The sequence below is a fragment of the Carya illinoinensis genome, chromosome 1, assembly GCF_018687715.1.
Source record: "Carya illinoinensis cultivar Pawnee chromosome 1, C.illinoinensisPawnee_v1, whole genome shotgun sequence".
Classification (NCBI taxonomy): Eukaryota; Viridiplantae; Streptophyta; class Magnoliopsida; order Fagales; family Juglandaceae; genus Carya; species Carya illinoinensis.
The window spans coordinates 34,512,522-34,530,769 of NC_056752.1; the positions used below are offsets into that span (position 1 = coordinate 34,512,522).

At 38.4% G+C, this 18,248-nt stretch overlaps 1 protein-coding gene across 2 annotated transcripts in view; it reads right to left on the reverse strand.

Annotated features, from left to right (window-relative positions):
* Positions 1 to 18,248, reverse strand: part of LOC122315936 (eEF1A lysine and N-terminal methyltransferase) — a 30,245-nt gene that overhangs the window by 5,828 nt on the left and 6,169 nt on the right. Inside the window, exons 2-13 of one of the 2 annotated variants that reach the window (XM_043132299.1) lie at positions 15,390 to 15,491; positions 15,193 to 15,259; positions 14,748 to 14,929; positions 14,198 to 14,449; positions 12,893 to 12,976; positions 12,723 to 12,770; positions 12,400 to 12,464; positions 11,701 to 11,749; positions 10,351 to 10,603; positions 2,177 to 2,298; positions 1,325 to 1,405; positions 1,158 to 1,232 (exon numbers count right to left, since the gene is read on the reverse strand). In XM_043132299.1, coding sequence (XP_042988233.1) covers positions 1,158 to 1,232; positions 1,325 to 1,405; positions 2,177 to 2,298; positions 10,351 to 10,603; positions 11,701 to 11,749; positions 12,400 to 12,464; positions 12,723 to 12,770; positions 12,893 to 12,976; positions 14,198 to 14,449; positions 14,748 to 14,929; positions 15,193 to 15,259; positions 15,390 to 15,491 — 1,380 coding nt within the window. Of the gene's footprint in view, positions 1 to 1,157; positions 1,233 to 1,324; positions 1,406 to 2,176; positions 2,299 to 10,350; positions 10,604 to 11,700; positions 11,750 to 12,399; positions 12,465 to 12,722; positions 12,771 to 12,892; positions 12,977 to 14,197; positions 14,450 to 14,747; positions 14,930 to 15,192; positions 15,260 to 15,389; positions 15,509 to 18,248 lie in introns of both variants that reach the window. The other variant, XM_043132309.1, reaches the window with a different exon arrangement.

The window sequence follows — 18,248 nt, forward strand, 5'->3', positions numbered from 1 at the left end:
AACTAATCTGATTTTATCCTATCTAAATATGTACAAGTTGAATTTAAATACAAGATAACTATTAGAAAACATATCCTATTAGGAGACTGCCACATCTTAAGAAAAGAAAACCCTAGTTTCCTTTGATATATGTGTGCATGCGCGTGTGTTCTCTTTGTGTTCATGTTAACAAGGTTGCAAAACACTAATCTTGAGGTCACTAGGTAGACTATTACCTAAATGCTGTAGACTCAGGGGTCTTGCCATCAATCATTCCACCACAAGAAGAAATAGCCTTCCTTGAGATGAAAACTAAAACATTAATTGTGCAGTCACGTGCTAGACCATTACAAATGTTGTAGACCCAGGGGCCTTGATCTCCTAATGAAACTAGATAATGAAAACAAGAAACAAGGGATATGGTCCCTAAGTCCACATGATAATTTTTTTGTTATAGGTAAGTACACATGATAATTGCAATGCATACTGAGTAGCCTTGAGCCACATGAAAGCAACTAGGAGCTGAAAAAAATAATGCTGTTGGACGTACATCATTATATCACTACATAAAACAAAACAACATAATTAGACATTGCATGCACGTGTCCTCAGCGATTACACACACCATTTGATAGTAGACCCATGAAGGGTAATGAGCCTTCTTTGATATGCTTCAGAACAGAAGAGAATCTCCATTGCAGGATAATGAGCCTTACTATGGTTTTGACAGAGGAGAGCAGAATTTGTAAGCAAAAAAAGTTGTAACTACAGTCCACTCTAGAAGCATACATGTGAAGTTATACCAACTGCTTCCCTGTTGATCTAAGCCCAGTACAAACCCTCCTTTGCTAGAGGGAATCAATATAGAAATGTAAAGGGAAACAGAGACCAGAAAAGCAGTAAAGTTGCCAACTATGGTGATCAGGAAAAGAGCAAAGTTGGAAAGAAGACTTCAACAACATCTATTTGCAAATCATGGCATACAACCAAAACTGAAATGTGGAAGGATTTCTTTACCAGATGATAATCTTAATCATGCGTCTCTATCAAACACAAAATCATAAACTACTGTATTTTAGTAAGTGATACTAGTTTACATAGGAATGAACAATAGAAAAGATTTTGAATTAAAAATAATGAAAATATGAAAAGTAGCTAATAAGAATATAGTGAACTACCTTCAAACATTTATCTTCAGTAAAACCAAAGAAGTTCCTTGCAAGATTGAGGACCACAGGATCTAACTCCACCACCTGTTGGAATGAAGATCTATCAGACGGTTCCCATAAAGTGATAACCAAATGACATCCTTTCTTTTCAAGAGAGAGCACAAGCATTGAATCACCTCAATATGTAAAAAGGGCATGCATTCATGAAGGAACATAGGAAGTAAACCTGCTCCAAGACCAATAACAACAGCTTTAACCTGAGAAAGATCACTTGGTAAATCTCAGTATACAGAATAAAGCAACCACAATATGGGCCATGTCAAGGTAAAACTAAAAACAGAAACAAAGGGTTTTTGACATTTAAACTTGAAAGGGCCCAGGCTGGTTAAATGGGGTCATGTCTTACAGGTGAGAGAATGCCCCCCAAGCAAAGCTGTCCTCTGTGTGTGTAAAATAGTGATAGGCCTACAATTTTACTTTGATTAAACATTTATCATTAAAAACATTGTCCTTGTTTATCCTTGTTAATTTTATTTTTTTTATAGATAATCAAGAAGTTCTCTCCATAATTATAAGCATAGCCAAGTACACAGGACGTATACATGATCCTTGTTAAAATATAACCTGAAACTGTTTTCCTAGTCAAAATAAAACCCAAACCAAACAATTTCACAACTTTAGAAAAAAAAATAAAAAATTATTGGCACTGAGTGCATGAGAACAAAGTCCCAATTAATACCGGGATACACAGGCCTTAGGCAAGGAGTTTCCCATAAGTGTACCTTGGATAATTCAAGAGATAACTCCCTCAGTCCGATGGCCCCAAGAAATTGTTTACACTCAAGAAGATTTGAATTTTAAACCTAAAGGAGCATACCACCAAGACCAAGGCCCTTACCACTTGAGCCAACCCCTAGGGGTTACAAACTTCAATAATAAGAGCATGATAAGGTATTCTCTTTTCTTTTGTTTATAACCAAGTAAAGCATATTTTGTAAAAAGCCAACATGGGAAGTAGCAATACTCACAGTTTTTCCAGTTGATACCGCATTTTCCACATAAGAAGAGATCAAGTTAAAGCCAGAAATGATCCCTGTATGATAAGAACTAGCCAAATAGCTGTGATCGACCTTAAGGTCATTGCTTGCTTCTGTCACATCAAGAAAAATATATCAAAATAAAAAGATGGAAAGCAAGCATCAAAGCAGGATGCACTTTTATGATAAACAGCACTTTCACAAATCCTTCTGCACAAGTTTTGTTCATGAGTTGACATGTCATACATCAAGTGTTCCCACATGTCATACAGCCCCATTTGGCACACAAAATTGTGCAACCAGTTGCCGCCAGATCCTTGTGCACAAGACTTGTACAAATAGGACACCTCCAGTTCCATCGAGTTTTAACTGATTTTCGGGACTTAAAGCTTTTCTTTATTAGGGATAACCATTCAAGTTCAAACGGTTATAAAAATGTTCTTTATTGATATTTAGATAAAAATTATTAGTCGTTTTTTATATGCATCTTTCCCTCACTCTAAACTATATCAATCACATTCAATCCAACAATAAGATCCAAGCTCTACGACTATCTAAATTTTTCTCTTTCCTCCTTTGTCAATTAGCAGTACTGTTGGGATCCTCTCCCCACCTCCTCTCTGTCCCGTAGAGACAGAGAACAAGAAGTCTACAACCAAGCAGACCAATTACTGTAGCCACAACCATCATAAAAAATATGTTATATTACATTGAAATTGCAAAAAATAATTATCTAATAAAATCATGTGATGCAAAACATCAAGAAGAAAATTGCATGTATAAAAGATTTAGGTCAAAATACAATTCTGGTTCCAAAACTATGTGTCAGATTTCTATTTAGTCCACAAACTATTATTATTTCAATTTGGTCTTTCAACTTTTAAAAATACCTAAAAAAATGGTACTCTTACCATACCTTATTGTTCCTGAATGGATAGCAACTCCTCACACAGTGGATAATTTTTGTACACGTGTCCTTCAATGATTATGCAAAACCTTAGACGACATGTGGTCCCAGAAATCAATTTAGGGTACCGCAATATCTTTTTTTTATAAGTATACATACAAATTAAATTATATTTTAGTACCATAATATCTCCTACACATTTTACTTTAAAAAAGATAGTGGTATTATTACTTAAAAAAATTGATAATCTTTATCGAAGGATTGTTAATTTTCTCTCCATACAACCAAATCAGACGATGGAAAACAACCATATTTCTCTCCGATGAGGTTGGGTGGTCAGTGATGGCAGGTTTACGACCGAGTTTTGAGGTGTTGGCATGATTAGGATGGGGTTCTCAAAAGATTTAGTGATAGAATCAGAAGTTTTTTCACTTTAGAAAGATGGAAGTTTCTTGCTTATCACATAGAGAAGCTGGAAGGTGATGACTAAGTTGAAACTGGGATCTCTACGGTGCAATGGTTGGCTAAGGCATTGGAAGACCGTCTGAAGGGAAAAATGAAGGATTTTTACACCGTGGTCAAGAAAGGCAACCATAGCTTCATAGTACAATGGTGCACCAATGTTCGAGGCCGTTACATGGCATTGGTGGAATATAGTGGTGGTGGCAGGCAAAACTTTATCTTCATATCTGAAGAAAAGAAGGGCAGTGGATGGAGAGGTTGAGGGAGGCCTTGTGGGAGTTTATTTACCTAGGGAGAAGCACCTACAGAAGACCATCAGCAGTGGTGATTCAGCAGCAAAAACAATCATACAGGGAGGCACTGATGCCGGAGCAACCCCATGAAACAAGAAAAGGGGACAGCGGCATGGAAGCTCAGAGAGGAGCCACTGCAAGAAAGGGCAACGGACATGGTGCTGGCAGAGTTCCTTGTACTGCACAGAGGCAGGGTGGTGGTGGCAGGCCTACTGTCGGCATGACAGTGGGGGACGTACATAGCACGTTGATGGACGTGAAGGCACAGTTGGTAGGCCTTCAGTTTAAAGTAGATTGGTTGATACGGTGCGTAGAGGATAAAGGAGAATCGGGGGTGGGACTGGAAAGATGTGGGCTTAGTGTGGGCCTATGAGAGGAGGAAGCTGGCTTAATTGAAACATCAAATGGGCAGGGTAAAAAGGGCTTGGGCCTGGAAGTCGTTGGACCCAGAAAGGCTTCAGCAGCCAGTGTGGTGGGACAGAGCAGCTCGTGTGGGCCTAGCAAGGTGGGTCAATTGTTTGGGCCTCAGCCCATGGGGCGCAATGCAGGAAAAGAGAAACTCGGGGCCCAACCCATGTGGAGAATCTAAGAGGGGGGTGACCCATGGCCCCCTACCGGCAGGAGCCTCGCATCCTCACTTGAAACGTTGGCGGGAGCCCTACAACCAGCCAAGGAACCCTCGACTAAGGCCCAGAGGGTACCGGCGACTATGGAGGAGCCGACGATAGTAGTTCTTGAAAGAGAGCTGGACTTTTCTCTACCACCATGTGTCGGGACTCCGGCATATTGTGGCCAGATGCCACCAACAAACAACAAGGAAGCTCTATCCCTTTTGGCGGAGGCTCTACAGCAGCTTAAGGAGCATATCGAGACATGAGCAGCAAGGAAATCTCACGATGATGCTCACGATGATGCTCATGATGATGCTTTTCCCCTCTCTGGTAGGGACGAGGGAGATATTAATGGGCCATCACAAATGCTTATTCTGATGCAAGGCTATTCTGAGTGGGAGTGTTGAAACCTCTTCGTGGAGGAGGTGATGGGGATGCCGTTGGACTCACAGTTGGTTACTAGAGAGTGGGAGCCCTTACCCCTGAACTGCATGTTACCAAACGAGCCTAGTGTGTCTTATTGGGTTCTGCTTAAGGTGAAGGAAATCAACATTGTGTGGGGATGGAGTATGAGGGCTTTGAGGAACAGTTTATGACTTTACTTACTGCCATAGAGGTGGGTCACACTCAGCTTAAGAAATCTGGGTCTAAGAAATAGAGGGAGCTAAAGAGACTTACATGGTCATTGAATTATGAGGGCAGCTCAAACTAAGATAGATCCAAAGGGAAGGGGATAGTATCTTCTATATGAAGCCCAAAATTTTGTCTTGGAATGTCCTCAGGCTTAATGAGGCCAACAGGCATCTTCGTCTAAGAAATTTTCTTTGTGAGGGAAGGCGGACATAGTATGCTTACAAGAAATCAAGCTAAAATCTATTCTAAGAAGAATTGTGAGAAGTAGTTAGAGCTATCCATATGTGGATTGGGTGTATCTTGCATCGAATGGGGCTTTAGGAGAAGTATTAGTAATGTGGGATAGAAGGGTGGTCGAGAAAATGGAGGACTTCATAGGAGAGCATACAGTGGTATGTTCCTTTAAGAGTGTGGAAGATAATTTTTTGTGGGCTTTGCAGGTATCTATGGGTCAAACTTAGACAATATCAAAAGATTATTATGGGAAGAATTAGTTGGAATACATAGCTGGTGGGACCTTCCATGGTGCATAGGTGGTGATTTTAATGTTATAAGGTTCTCAAGCGAATGTTCTGGAGACAGTAGGCAAGCGACCAGCAATGACAAAACTTTCAAAGTGTATTTTCGACTTGAATCTAGTGGACCTTCCTCTCATGAGGGGTACTTTCACATGGTCTAATACTCAAACTTGGCCTCGATTAGACAGATTCTTAGTCTCACCAAAATGGGAAATCCCTCATCCGCATGTTTGTCAAGAGGTTGCCTCGCATTTGTTCGGACCATTTCCCCATCTTGTTGGATTGTGGTGGTATCCAAAGAGGGCGTCATTATTTTAAGTTAGAAAATATGTGGCTGAAAACTAAAGACTTTGTAGACAGGGTAAGGCAATGGTGGTCCTCATACCAGATTCATGGCAACCCCAGTTTCATCCTTGCAAGTAAATTAAATGCTTTAAAGCACGATTTAAAGCTTTGGAATACTCAATCCTTTGGAGACATAGGGGAACATAAGAAAACCATGTTGGAGAAGATACAGGAGTTAGAGAGGATACAAAAGGATAGGGATCTTTCACCAGAAGAGATACCTCGGAAGACAAAGTTGGTTTCAGAATTAGAGAGGGTAATCTCTTTAGAGGAGATCTCTTGGTGCCGAAAAATCAAGAGCATTGTGGTTGAAAGAAGGGGACCAAAATACGAAATTCTTTCATAAAGTATCTAACTCTCATAGGAGAAATAATACCATTGAGATGCTAAATATCAATGGTGTGGATTGTATGGAGGCTGCTGTGATTCGTGAACATGTTGCTGATTTTTTTTTTTTTTTTTTTTTTTTTTGAACATTTGCTTACAAAGCAAGAGGGGTGGAGGCCAAAGCTTGATGGACTACCTTTTGAGTCTATTGAGCAGCAGAATGCCTCTTGGTTGGAGAGACCTTTTGAGGTGGCGGAGGTTTATGATGTTGTAAGAAGAATGGTCAAAGACAAAGCACCAAGTCCGAAAGGCTTTTCTATGTAATTCTTCCAAACATGTTGGGAGGTAGTAAAGGAGGATCTAATGAAGGTGTTCCAAGAGTTGTTTTAAGCTAGAAAAGTTGAGAAAAGTTTAAATGCCACTTTTATTGCTTTGATTCCTAAGAAGATTGGGGCATCGGAGGTAAAGGATTATAGGCCCATTAGCGTTGTCAATGGGGTATACAAGATCATCTCCAAGGTGCTTACAAATCGCTTAGGAGAGGTATTGGGGAAGATCATTACGAAACCACAAAATGCATTTGTACGAGGTAGGCAAGTTTTGGACTTAGTTCTTATTGCCAATGAATGCCTGGATAGCCGACTAAAATCTGGTTCTATAGGGATCCTATGTAAGCTGGATATGGAGAAGGCTTATGATCTCGTCAATTAGGAGTTTCTACTTTACTTACCAGGGAGGACCGAATATGGGGAGAGATGGTGCATTTCAACGGCGAGATTTTTAGTTTTGATTAATGGAAATCCAGTTGGTTTTTTTAGCAATTCACAAAGCCTAAGACAAGGGGATTTGTTGTCCCCACTCCTCTTCATCATTAATATGGAAGCACTTAGTAATATGGAAGCACTTAGCAGGATGATATCGGCTTTGGTTATGAATGACTTTATGGTACGCTTCTCGGTTGGTGACCCCAGTAGGGGTATTATTAACATCTCTCACTTATTGTTTGCAGATGACACATTAGTATTTTGTGAGGCAAACCAAAAGCAGCTTCGAGCACTAAAGGCACTTTTACTATGTTTAGAAGCAGTGTTAGGTTTGAAAGTGAACATTGATAAATTAGAATTAGTGCCAGTTAGTCGTGTTAGCAACATTTAACAATTGGCCAATACGCTTGGATGTAAGGTTTCCTCTCTTACATGGATTACCTTGGACTTCCGTTGGAGGCTACCTCAAGGGCTATATCAATATGGGATACAGTGATCGAGAAGATAGAATGTAAATTGGCAAGGTGGAAACGGTTGTACTTGTCGAAAGGTGGCCGAATTACCTTAATCAAGAGTACTGCTTCTAACTTACCAACATATTTCTTATCTCTTTTTCCTATTCCAGCTAGTGTAGCGGCCTAGATTGAAAAAATTCACCCTGAATTCTTATGCAGTGGTGTGGGGGATGAATCTAATCTGGTGAGTTGGGAATTAGAAATATGAGAATTTTCAATCAGGCCTTAGTTGGGAAATGGTTGTGTAGATACATTATGGCCGAATTACCTTAATCAAGAGTACTGTTTCTAACTTACCAACATATTTCTTGTCTCTTTTTCCTATTCCAGCTAGTGTAGCGGCCTAGATTGAAAAAATTCACCCTTAATTCTTATGCAGTGGTGTTGTAACAGCCCGCTAGAAATTCAATTGTGGAATTTCTATTGACTTTAGGAACCTCGTGAATAGTCTATAAGTTTTCACGAATTGATTAATCATATAGGTTTTAAGCTAACTACATAGTTAGTATTATTACTCATTATGATATCAGAAGTGTTTTTGATTATTGGAGATAGTTAGAGGTGTCAAAATGTATTATGGTTTGTGCCATTAGACTCGGAGGGTTATTTAAGGTCTTATGGCGCAATAATTTTTTTTCATAATTTCGGGCGAAACGTCTGTTCAAAACTGTAGATATTAATGGATAAAAATATCTTAAGCTAATTTTGTAGATATTATTGAATAAAAATATTTTAAGCTAATTTCGTGGATATTATTGGGTAAAAATATCTTGAGTTGATTTTTGTAGATATTATTAGGTAAGAGAGTCCTACACTCCACTCTCACTCCGGTAAGAGAGTCCTACACTTAACTATCACTTCGGGTAAGAGAGTCCTACACTTAACTCTCACTCTAGCCTCATATCTTCCATATCTTATCCACAAGTATCTCCAGCTACCCCTCCCCACGAAATTATCTTCATTTATACTTTCCATTGAAAGAATACCAAACACTCTCTCTCGGACAGCTTTTAGGAGTTCTTTTGCACACCCATTTCGAAGCTTTTGTAAGTGTTTTATCATAAAGTCTCCTTCATATAAGTTGTTCCTCTTTGAGTCTAGTTTCTGTAGATGTATTTTTCGTATCATTCCATGGTCATTTGGTCAGTCAAAAGTATTTTTAACCATGGAAAGGTCATTCTGGGCGTGAATCTGGAGAGTATGTTATAGTTTGGAGTTTTTGACCAAGCTAATGGATAGATATTGGTCCGAAATTTTTATGGAGTATTTTTAACATGTATATATGACTATTGGTTGAGGATTTTTGCATGATTAAAGGTTTTGATGAAAGATTTTCTTAGATTTAGAAACATAGAAACTGGAAGAGGAAAAACAGTTTCTGTTTTAAGAAAGTTTAACTCTTTGGTGGTCTAAACCTATTCTAATGACTTTGATAATTTTATTGGAGGATCCTAAGCATCTTATATACATGTTATATTATTATTTTGAAGATATTTGATGTTAGTTTCAAAGATATGAAATTTTATGTAAAGAGATATTCAGATAAGCCAAAGTGTGGATGTTCTTGGCTAAATTTATGTTTTGGTTAATTTTTAACCATGTGATCTTGAATTAGAAGCTTATATATATTTTAAGACATCTTTTTAAACCATGTGATGGTTTGGTTTGAAGATCACATATTTATAAGTCATAGATCAAAAGGTTGATCAAAACAAGTTGGAAACAAAAATCAATAGAAATAGCATATGAGAATTTCGGCCCTATAGAGTTTTAATAGTTGTGATTAGTTTTAAATTTTTCTAAATTGATATTTGAATTGAGGATTTGGTAGAATAAGGCACCTCCCAAAGTAGCATTCTTTACTTGGACAGCTTCCTGAGATAAGATTTCGACAAAAAATAACCTGAGGAAGCGCAAGGTGATAATACTAGATTGGTGTTGCATGTGTAAGAAATCCGACGAGACTGTGGATCATCTATTACTACATTGCGAGATTGCTAGAGCGTTGTGGAATGAAGTGTTCAGCCGAGTAGAGTTAGCCTGAGTAATGCCCGCCACAGTGGTTGAGTTTTTGGCCAGCTGGACACATCCAAGAGGTACTCCACAAATCAAAGCAGTGTGGAAGATGGTACCTATCTGTATTATGTGATGCCTATGGCAGGAGAAAAACAATTGAAAGTTTGAAGATAAGGAGCGTTCACTAACAGAACTTAGATCTTTATTTTTTAGAACTCTATTCCTATGGGCAATAGTTGTAGACTTTAATGGCCTTGATTTTCATGACTTTCTTGTTTCTATTGCTACGACCTATATAGGTCTTATCTCTTGTGTACCATCTTATGTACTGGGTTATGCCTATTATCATTAATACAATCATTCATTTATAAAAATTAAAAAAAAAAATTAATAAGTATTAATTTCTAGTTCCTAACTAGGTGTAACCACATTTATACTTCATGTGTACTTGGGCTATGCCTATTTCTATATCAATAAAATATCTTATTAAAAAAAATTCTAAATTATCTAAGGACATGTGTGCATCTACAGTATCAGTAAATGCTACTTGCAAGTGACAATAAGGCAGGTCAAAAATAAAAGAGGGAGGCTTGTTAAAATCTACCGACTAAAACAAAAAAGTTTAGGGTTCTAGGGCAAAATATAAATCTAACTGGAACTTCTAGGACCAAAATCATAATTTGCCCAAAGATTTAAGAGTCAAGCAGAACCATGCAAACAAAAAGTGTAATTTGATCAATAAAAGCCACATCTAACAATTGGATCAATCAATACCAATTTGTTTCTGAGCACCCTTTCTCTTAGATTTGGAGGACAAACGGGTTTTCTTCCTCTCAACTTCATTAACTTCATGAGAAGATCCTTCCTTCATTAGCAGAGCTTCTGATTGCACCAGACTCTCAGTTCTTTCAAAAATAAGGCGTCGGAATATCAAATCTTTGGATGGAAAAAGACGACTAACAGCAGCATCAACGTTTTCATAAACCACGTCTTCAACAACTATTGGCCCACTTAATGAAGATGAAACCTAGAAAACAAAGGCAGGTGCGAGGGATGATGTGATTGTTATGTTTCAAATTTTCACAGAAAAAACAAATAGCTCCAGGATGATCAAATTAACAGTCAAATAATAGGTTCGCACTGCAAAACAGGGACAGCTGGAAGATGGGAAGTCAGCTCCCTAGTGGAGGCCAAGAAATCACTAGTGTCATTTCAAGAGATGATAAATTTCACAGCCAATGATGAGATAGTTAGTGCTATTATCATTTCCCATGAGATTTTCATATGAAGGCCTATCATTTCTGGCATTGTATGATTTGAGCAACCAGCATTTCAGCACTCAATGATCTGTGATTGAAAGAAAGAGAGAAATGCGAGTCATATACATTTTATGACCACCACTTCTTTTTGTTCTTTTTGGGCACTTGCATTCAGAAATGTTTTTGAATTGATCTGAGGTAATCAGACTACCCTACTTGCAAAGTTAAACAATGGATGAGTGTATATAATATACAGCCATTACTAATACTGAAAGGTTGGACGTCAACAGTTGATCAAAATTCTTGATCACCGCCAATATTTCTATGATGAGGAAAAAGGGTAGAAGGTGCATACAGACTACAGAGTCACAAGCTACTAGGAAGAATTGAAATCAGCCGAGGGTTTTTTATTAGAACTCTATGTACTTGGGCTATTGCTGTTGACTTTAACAGCATGGATCTATATGATTTTCTTGTCTCTATTGCGCCTACATAGTTAGTGCATATCTTTGTAATGTACTTGGCTATGCCTATTCAAAAAAAATCAGGCAGGGTATAACCAGACAAACATAACAGCTGCTTATACTAGGTTAAGCATTGGTTTACAGGATGGATGCTAATTTAAATTCATCAAAGCTTGCCAAATTTGCAAATGGTAAGCAAGAATAACAGAAATATGTATAACCAACTTCAGGTCCATTCTTGTTCAAAGAAATTCAAGATTAACTAGCACGCATTATAAAAGCTGAGAGATGTTTGCCTCTTCTTGAAGGTGAATAACTAACAGTAATGGCTTTCAAATTTTTCTTCAGGGCATGCAGAACATGCTTCAAATAAAACTGAATAATCAAAAGAGTTTTAACACCTTGTTAATAACATTCCGCTGCTTGATCCCGTCGCTTGCCATCATGAACCTGCAGAAATAAACCACCCAATGGAAACATATATGAAACAGGATGTATACAATAGGTCATCCACAAATGCTTATCAAAACCAGATTTCTTAGTCCTAGCAAGCATTTGTCTCGGAAAAAATTTCATAAACTAAAGATTTCAAAAAACATCCGTAACAGAATTCATATTACTGGTAGTAATCATAGTACTAACTTAAGCAAGTTGCTGGGACAACAAAAACTAACTAGAGGTTTCAGAATCAAATGGAAACAATTTTTTTTATTGGCACCAGGTGTCCGGGAACAGCGTCAGAATCAAATGGAAACAATTACTATTAGTATGAGTGCATATGGCGTGAAAGAAATGGCAGGAACTTTGAAGATAAGGAACGAACATTGGAGGAACTTAAAAGATTATTTTTCAAAACTTTAGTTCTCTGGGCTATTGCTATAAACTTTGATGGGCTTAGCATTCATTATTTCCTTGTATCTATTTCTAATTCAGTGTTTTCTCTTGTATACATCCTGTGTACTTAGGTTACGTCTATTCCTCTACAGGTATTAATAAAATTTCTTTTACTTCTAAAAAGAAATTACTATTACTACAATTGGACATGCATCAAGACAACATCCTGGCAAAAAAGACAAATGCAAATTATGTAAGTAACCTACGGAATTTGAGCTCCATTGTCATCTTCTCCAGGTGCCAACCGTTTAACCAGTGGAGACAAATCCTTCTGGGGAGATAGCAAACAATATATTAGTAAATAATTGCAATCAATAGTTATAATACTGCAATTATAAGCCTCATCATATACAATGGAAACATATTGATTTTAGAGGCATGAACTTTCACGAGTTTCTTGTATCACTAACCTAGCACTCATAGGCGCTGCTCTAATAAATGTCCAGTATACTTGGGCTCTTGCATATTCTTATGATCAATAAAATTTTGTTTAACGACCAAAAAAAATACAATGGAGGCAACATATTACCTGAATGTCATCCATGCTGGCATTACTGTGGCTGGTGTCTAAAAAAACCTTCATTTGGCACATAAAATTTCATTAAGAAAAGTTACTTCAAATAAAACACTAATTTTTTTAAAAATAATATACTATGAAAATGCAGATCAAAGATAATATACTTGTTATGCAGAAAGTACCATTATGAGACGAGCTGCCTTTGAGCTTTCAACTACCATCCATTGTCCTTCTTCTGAAGAGAATAGCCATTCATGAGCCCGAGTCTGAAATCTAACATACAGTTACATACTTCAAAAAAGAACAACTACTGCCCATTTGGGTTCACCTAAAAAAGTACAAGGGATCCATAAAGCAACAACTACAATACTATCCATATAGGTTTAAAATGCACTGCCATATCCTTGTGTACTTGACCAAACAAATAAACCAGAAACCAATGGCACAATAATGAAAACGAAAACAGATAAAGATAACCCAGTCAAGCATTTTTTTTATTGGCACCGGGTGTCTGGAAACAAAGTCCCAACCAATCCCGGGGGTGCACAGGCACATGACAATGAGTTTTCCGCAAGTGCACCACAAGTAGTTCAAGGGGAAATTCCCCTAGTCCAATGGTCCCTAGAAATTTTTTGCATTCAAAAGGGTTCAAACCTTAGACCTAGAATGAGCATACCACCAAGACCAAGATCCTTACCACTTGAGCCAACCCCTAGGGGTTGACATAAAGCAATTTATGTTGACATATCTTTATACAGCAATTAGATGTTAGACTAACAATAAATTCACACCAATTACACCTCCCAACAAGGTATAGTCAACTTGACAGATGAAAGTTTTGATAAGTCATGCAAATTTATTAAAAGCACGTTGGGGCACAACCCAAGTACATAACAAGTATACAAAAGGAAACACCCAGGTAGCTAGAAGGAAATAAGAGCAGAAGTCTTTGCAAATTTTACAAAAAATAAACCAGTTGAGATATTAAATAGATAATGTTCCACAACATATTGACAAAATTAATTTAAGTTTGACACTTCAGGGACTATCGTGATAAATTTGTAGTTAAAATTTGGAACGGTTCACAAGAAACCAGTTAAACTAAAAGCTCAAATTAGGTGCTACTCAATTTTTTTTCAAATCTTACTGAAAATCAGGCAAACTAAATGCCCAAAAATCAGTTTAAATTAATGATGGATATAAACAACAACAGTATGCTTCTTACCCAGAAAAAAAGGGCAACTGAGGGCATGATATACTAACATATAATGGGCATGTTTTACACCATTAAGTATTTTTTGATAATTTGAAGAAACTTGGTATTTTATAAGAATGCTCCAATGTGCATTTAAGAAATGAGTAATGCAGCTTCCAATCAAACTTTTCTGTCTGGAATCTATGCCATGAGACGAGAATAAGAAGAAGATATATTTGTGACAGTCTCGCTCTTGTGAGTGATTAAACCAACTACATATGCCATGACAGACCTTAGGCACAATAAAAGCCCCACAATGATAGACGAATGGACCAGACTGCTGCCGAGCATCCAGAAGTACGGCTCTATAACTGCTCCCTTTTCCACCCATAGTAAGCTCAAACCGACGACCTTGGCACAGTTTTGTAAGATCGCCTTTAACTCCAAGTTGCAGGTCTTCAAGTGAGTACAATAGATCAGAACCATTGGAGTATCCCCGTCGAACTCGGTTCTCATTTTCAAGAGCTTCATGAAGTCCGCAAGCCTAAAACCAGATCCAGCAACTTTTATCAAGCTTACAAGAAATTTTTTTCTAACATTTCCAAAATAGACATTATGTTCAAGAGTATATTAAAAAATAGCTACCCCTGCTACCATCAGGTCTAAAAGGCTTAACACAGGCCAAAAGTTATTGTTGGATAACTGCTACACTCCACTGGGTAAGCAATTTTGGGTATATGTTCATACATGACATCTAATGGAATACTTTATCCTGCACAAGAGAAATTCTACCATACATGACATCTAATGGAATACTTTATCCTGCACAAGAGAAATTCTACCTGATTCCCATTAGAATCAAGAGAAGAATTATTGAACAATGACGATATCTCGAGCAACATTGTAGACATCTCTTTCTCGGCAACCACCATAAACGTTCGAAGTCTAGGCTTACTGGATGGTTTCTGAGGGACGGCCTCAACACTCATTTTCCACCCAAATCGTAATTTAGAGAAAAGCAAACCTGAAAAGGTTGGAATAAGCACTTTTAATTTTGCAGAACAGGCACAACAAACTGAGTACATTCACCAAACATGCAACCAACATCAAAAGCAAGAGCTGCAAATAAATTTCTGTTTCGACAATTCATTTAAGGGCCATATTCAACTTAGGCAAGATGCATAAATATTACTATTTGCTTGAAGAGACCTAAAATGTTAAAGCAAGAATAAGCAAAATAATAATGGGCTTTTACTTTATTGCTAAAATAAAGCTCCAGAACAGTACCTAAAACATGGGATTCAGCCAAGGTAAGGCAAATAAATTTTCCCCCTGATTTCAGAATTCTCTTCACCTGAAAATAAAATCCTGATTGTATATCATAACAAAAGAATGGCTATCTTATTTCCAATTAAACTAAATTTCCAAATGCATACAATAGAAAGATATGTGTCAAAAAATGCTCCAAGCAAAGACCAGGATACCTCTGATAAATATTGATTCCCCAGCTTAGGGCCATGCTCTGGTTCCATCAAAGCATCCAATCCGCCTTTATCAAGAACAGCGTCGAAAGTCTCATCCATGAACTGTAAATTAGCAAGAACTTGAGGAAAAAAAAAAAAGGACAAGAAGAAGAATCTTATTGTCATAAAACATGGCAAGAATCTTATGAAAAAATTATTCAATTAAGATGAAAAGTTTAACCAGAGTTTGCTCATGAGATTTGGAACTACTTTTTTAGCAGAATGGGAATAGCATGGGTAATGCCAGGTTACTCTAGATCCCCATTTTTCTTGTGAGAGTAGTGTCTCTCTTTCAAAAAACTGAAAAAAAATTAAATTAAATAGAGTAGTGTCTCCGTACAACCTGCATGCATGCATGCACCCCCCTCTCTGGCGCTGCTCGCCGGAGTTGAAATCCTTTACTCAGCCCCTTTTGCTTCTTTTCCTCCTTTTCCCCTCTGTTAAGTATCCTTTACAGTTAGTTCCAATGGATGAAGTTAGGCGTTTTATGGTGGAATCAAAATCCTTCTTTTCTCGAAGGTAGGAGCTAACAGTTTTCGTATTACTGAGAAGAACAGACGTATGGTTTTATTCATACTCATTAACGGTGCTACAGCCTCTTGGGTTGTGAGGATGGTCATGGAAGCCATTGATGCTCCTCTGCGAGAAGGTTTTTTTAAGAAACTAAGAATGGGGAATGGGCTGTTTACTTTGCAACTGCTTAGAAACTCTAGGGGACGTTACCTTCTTCTGGAGGAATTCATTAATGGCAGGAGAAGGGGTTCGTTGATCATCCCCGAAGGAGTTAAGGGCAGCGGCTGGGAGGGGTTCTCTTATCACCTTAGGAAGGTGGCTGAGCAAGTGGTGCCTCACTCAGAAATTGTGAAACGAGATGGAACCGTCGTGGAGGCAAGAACAACCTCATACGCAGCTGCTTTGGCTGGTTCTTTGCCAGAACATCTTTTACCCAATGGTTCCAACATACCTGACTCTTGCCCAGTTGTATTAGGAGGATCTTCTGACGACTGTAAAAATATGGGGGATGTCGAGGGTGTCCTTTGGGCTGTCAGAGCTCAACTTTCTAGAGTATTGCAAGAAGTTTCCTCTTTGATAAAAAGGGTCGATTTGGGTCTAAACATGGTGATGGGACTGGACAACATAGGTAGTGGGAGGAAACAGTCTACTCTCTCTTTTTCCCGGGTTGCTGATCAGTCTACGTTAAGGGGAGAGGAAGGGGAGGTAATTGGGACTAAAGGGTTCAATGGGCTGGGCCCTTCACTTAGGCCCTTGCATGACCGGGTAGGGGGGAGGAATGTGGTAGAGCCCAGGCTGGGCCCAACCCTCTTGCACAACCAGGTACCCAAGCCCCTGAGTCACAGGCCCCAGGGCCTCCCTCACGGGCCTCAGGCCCACTCACTAGCCACGGGCCCCAAGCCCTCCAAATAGAGCTCCTAGCTCCTCAGAACGAGCTATCGACGCCTCGGCCTCCGGCGACTGCTTGCCCTCCCCGCCGACGATGAACATGGCCCCCCTTCCGACTTATTAAGAGAATTTACTTGTCTAAGGGGGGAAGAATCACTCTTATTAAGAGCACGCTCTCTAACCTCCCAACTTATTTCCTCTCCTTATTTCCTGTGCCTGCAGGGGTGGCGAATAGACTAGAGAAGACTTTCCGCGATTTTTTATGGGGCGGGTTGGAGGATGAAAAGAAATGTCACTTGATCAAATGGGATAAAGTATGCACGCCATTGTCTTATAGTGGGTTGGGCTTAAGAAATTTGCGCACCTTCAACAAGGCACTCCTGGGGAAATGGTTATGGCGGTATCATCTTGAGGGAGATGCCCTTTGGAGACATACCTTAGATGACAAATATGGAAGCATTTGGGGAGGTTGGTGTGCCAAAGAAGCAAGAGGGACATATGGCGTGGGAGTCTGGAAATTTATTCGGAATGGATGGAATAACTTTCTCGGTAACTGCAAATATGCGATGGGAAGAGGCACGTGCATCCGTTTTTGGCATGACATTTGGTGTGGGGATGTCGCCCTGAAAAATGCTTTCCCCTCTCTTTTCAGGATCGCTTTTGATCAGGGTTCCTCGATAGCCGATAATATGTGTAGTACTGTTGACTCTATCCAGTGGTCTGTGAGATTCTCTAGAGCTGCCCAAGATTGGAAGGTGGGAGTCATCACTGATTTCTACAGCGCATTACATGAAATGAAGCTAAGGGTTGGAGGGGAGGACAGCTTAGAGCATTCACATTGGTCTATGCATATGCATATGCAAAGTCATATTTGCATAATATGAGTCTAAATTCATCTACATTGGATTATGCATCTTCAAATATTTGCATAGCTATGAACAGTACCTTTACTTGTTTAAAGATCTACTATTCACTCTCCAAAACATATTTTATTCATTCTTTTTTCTCCTCCCACTCTCTTTCTACATATTTTACCTTTAAATATTTTACTACATATTTTACTCATTCACTCCTCAAAAAATATTTTACTTAAATATTTTACATATTTGAATATCAAACCATATTAAAAAAAAAGCAAAAAAAATAAAATAAAATGATAATATTTTATTATTATTTTATCTCAAATTTGCATAAGCCAATGTGGAAATTTTGCTTGTATGGCAAATTGGATCTCCAAAAGATGTGATTTTGTATATGCATATGCCTAAACCAATGTGAATGCTCTTACTTTGGATAGGCACAGGAAATAAGAAATTCTCTATCCGTTCTTATTACAAGGCCTTGATAAATCACCCCTGCAACGTCTTCCCATGGAAGAGCATCTGGAGGTGCAATGTTGCCCTTAAGGTAGCTTTCTTC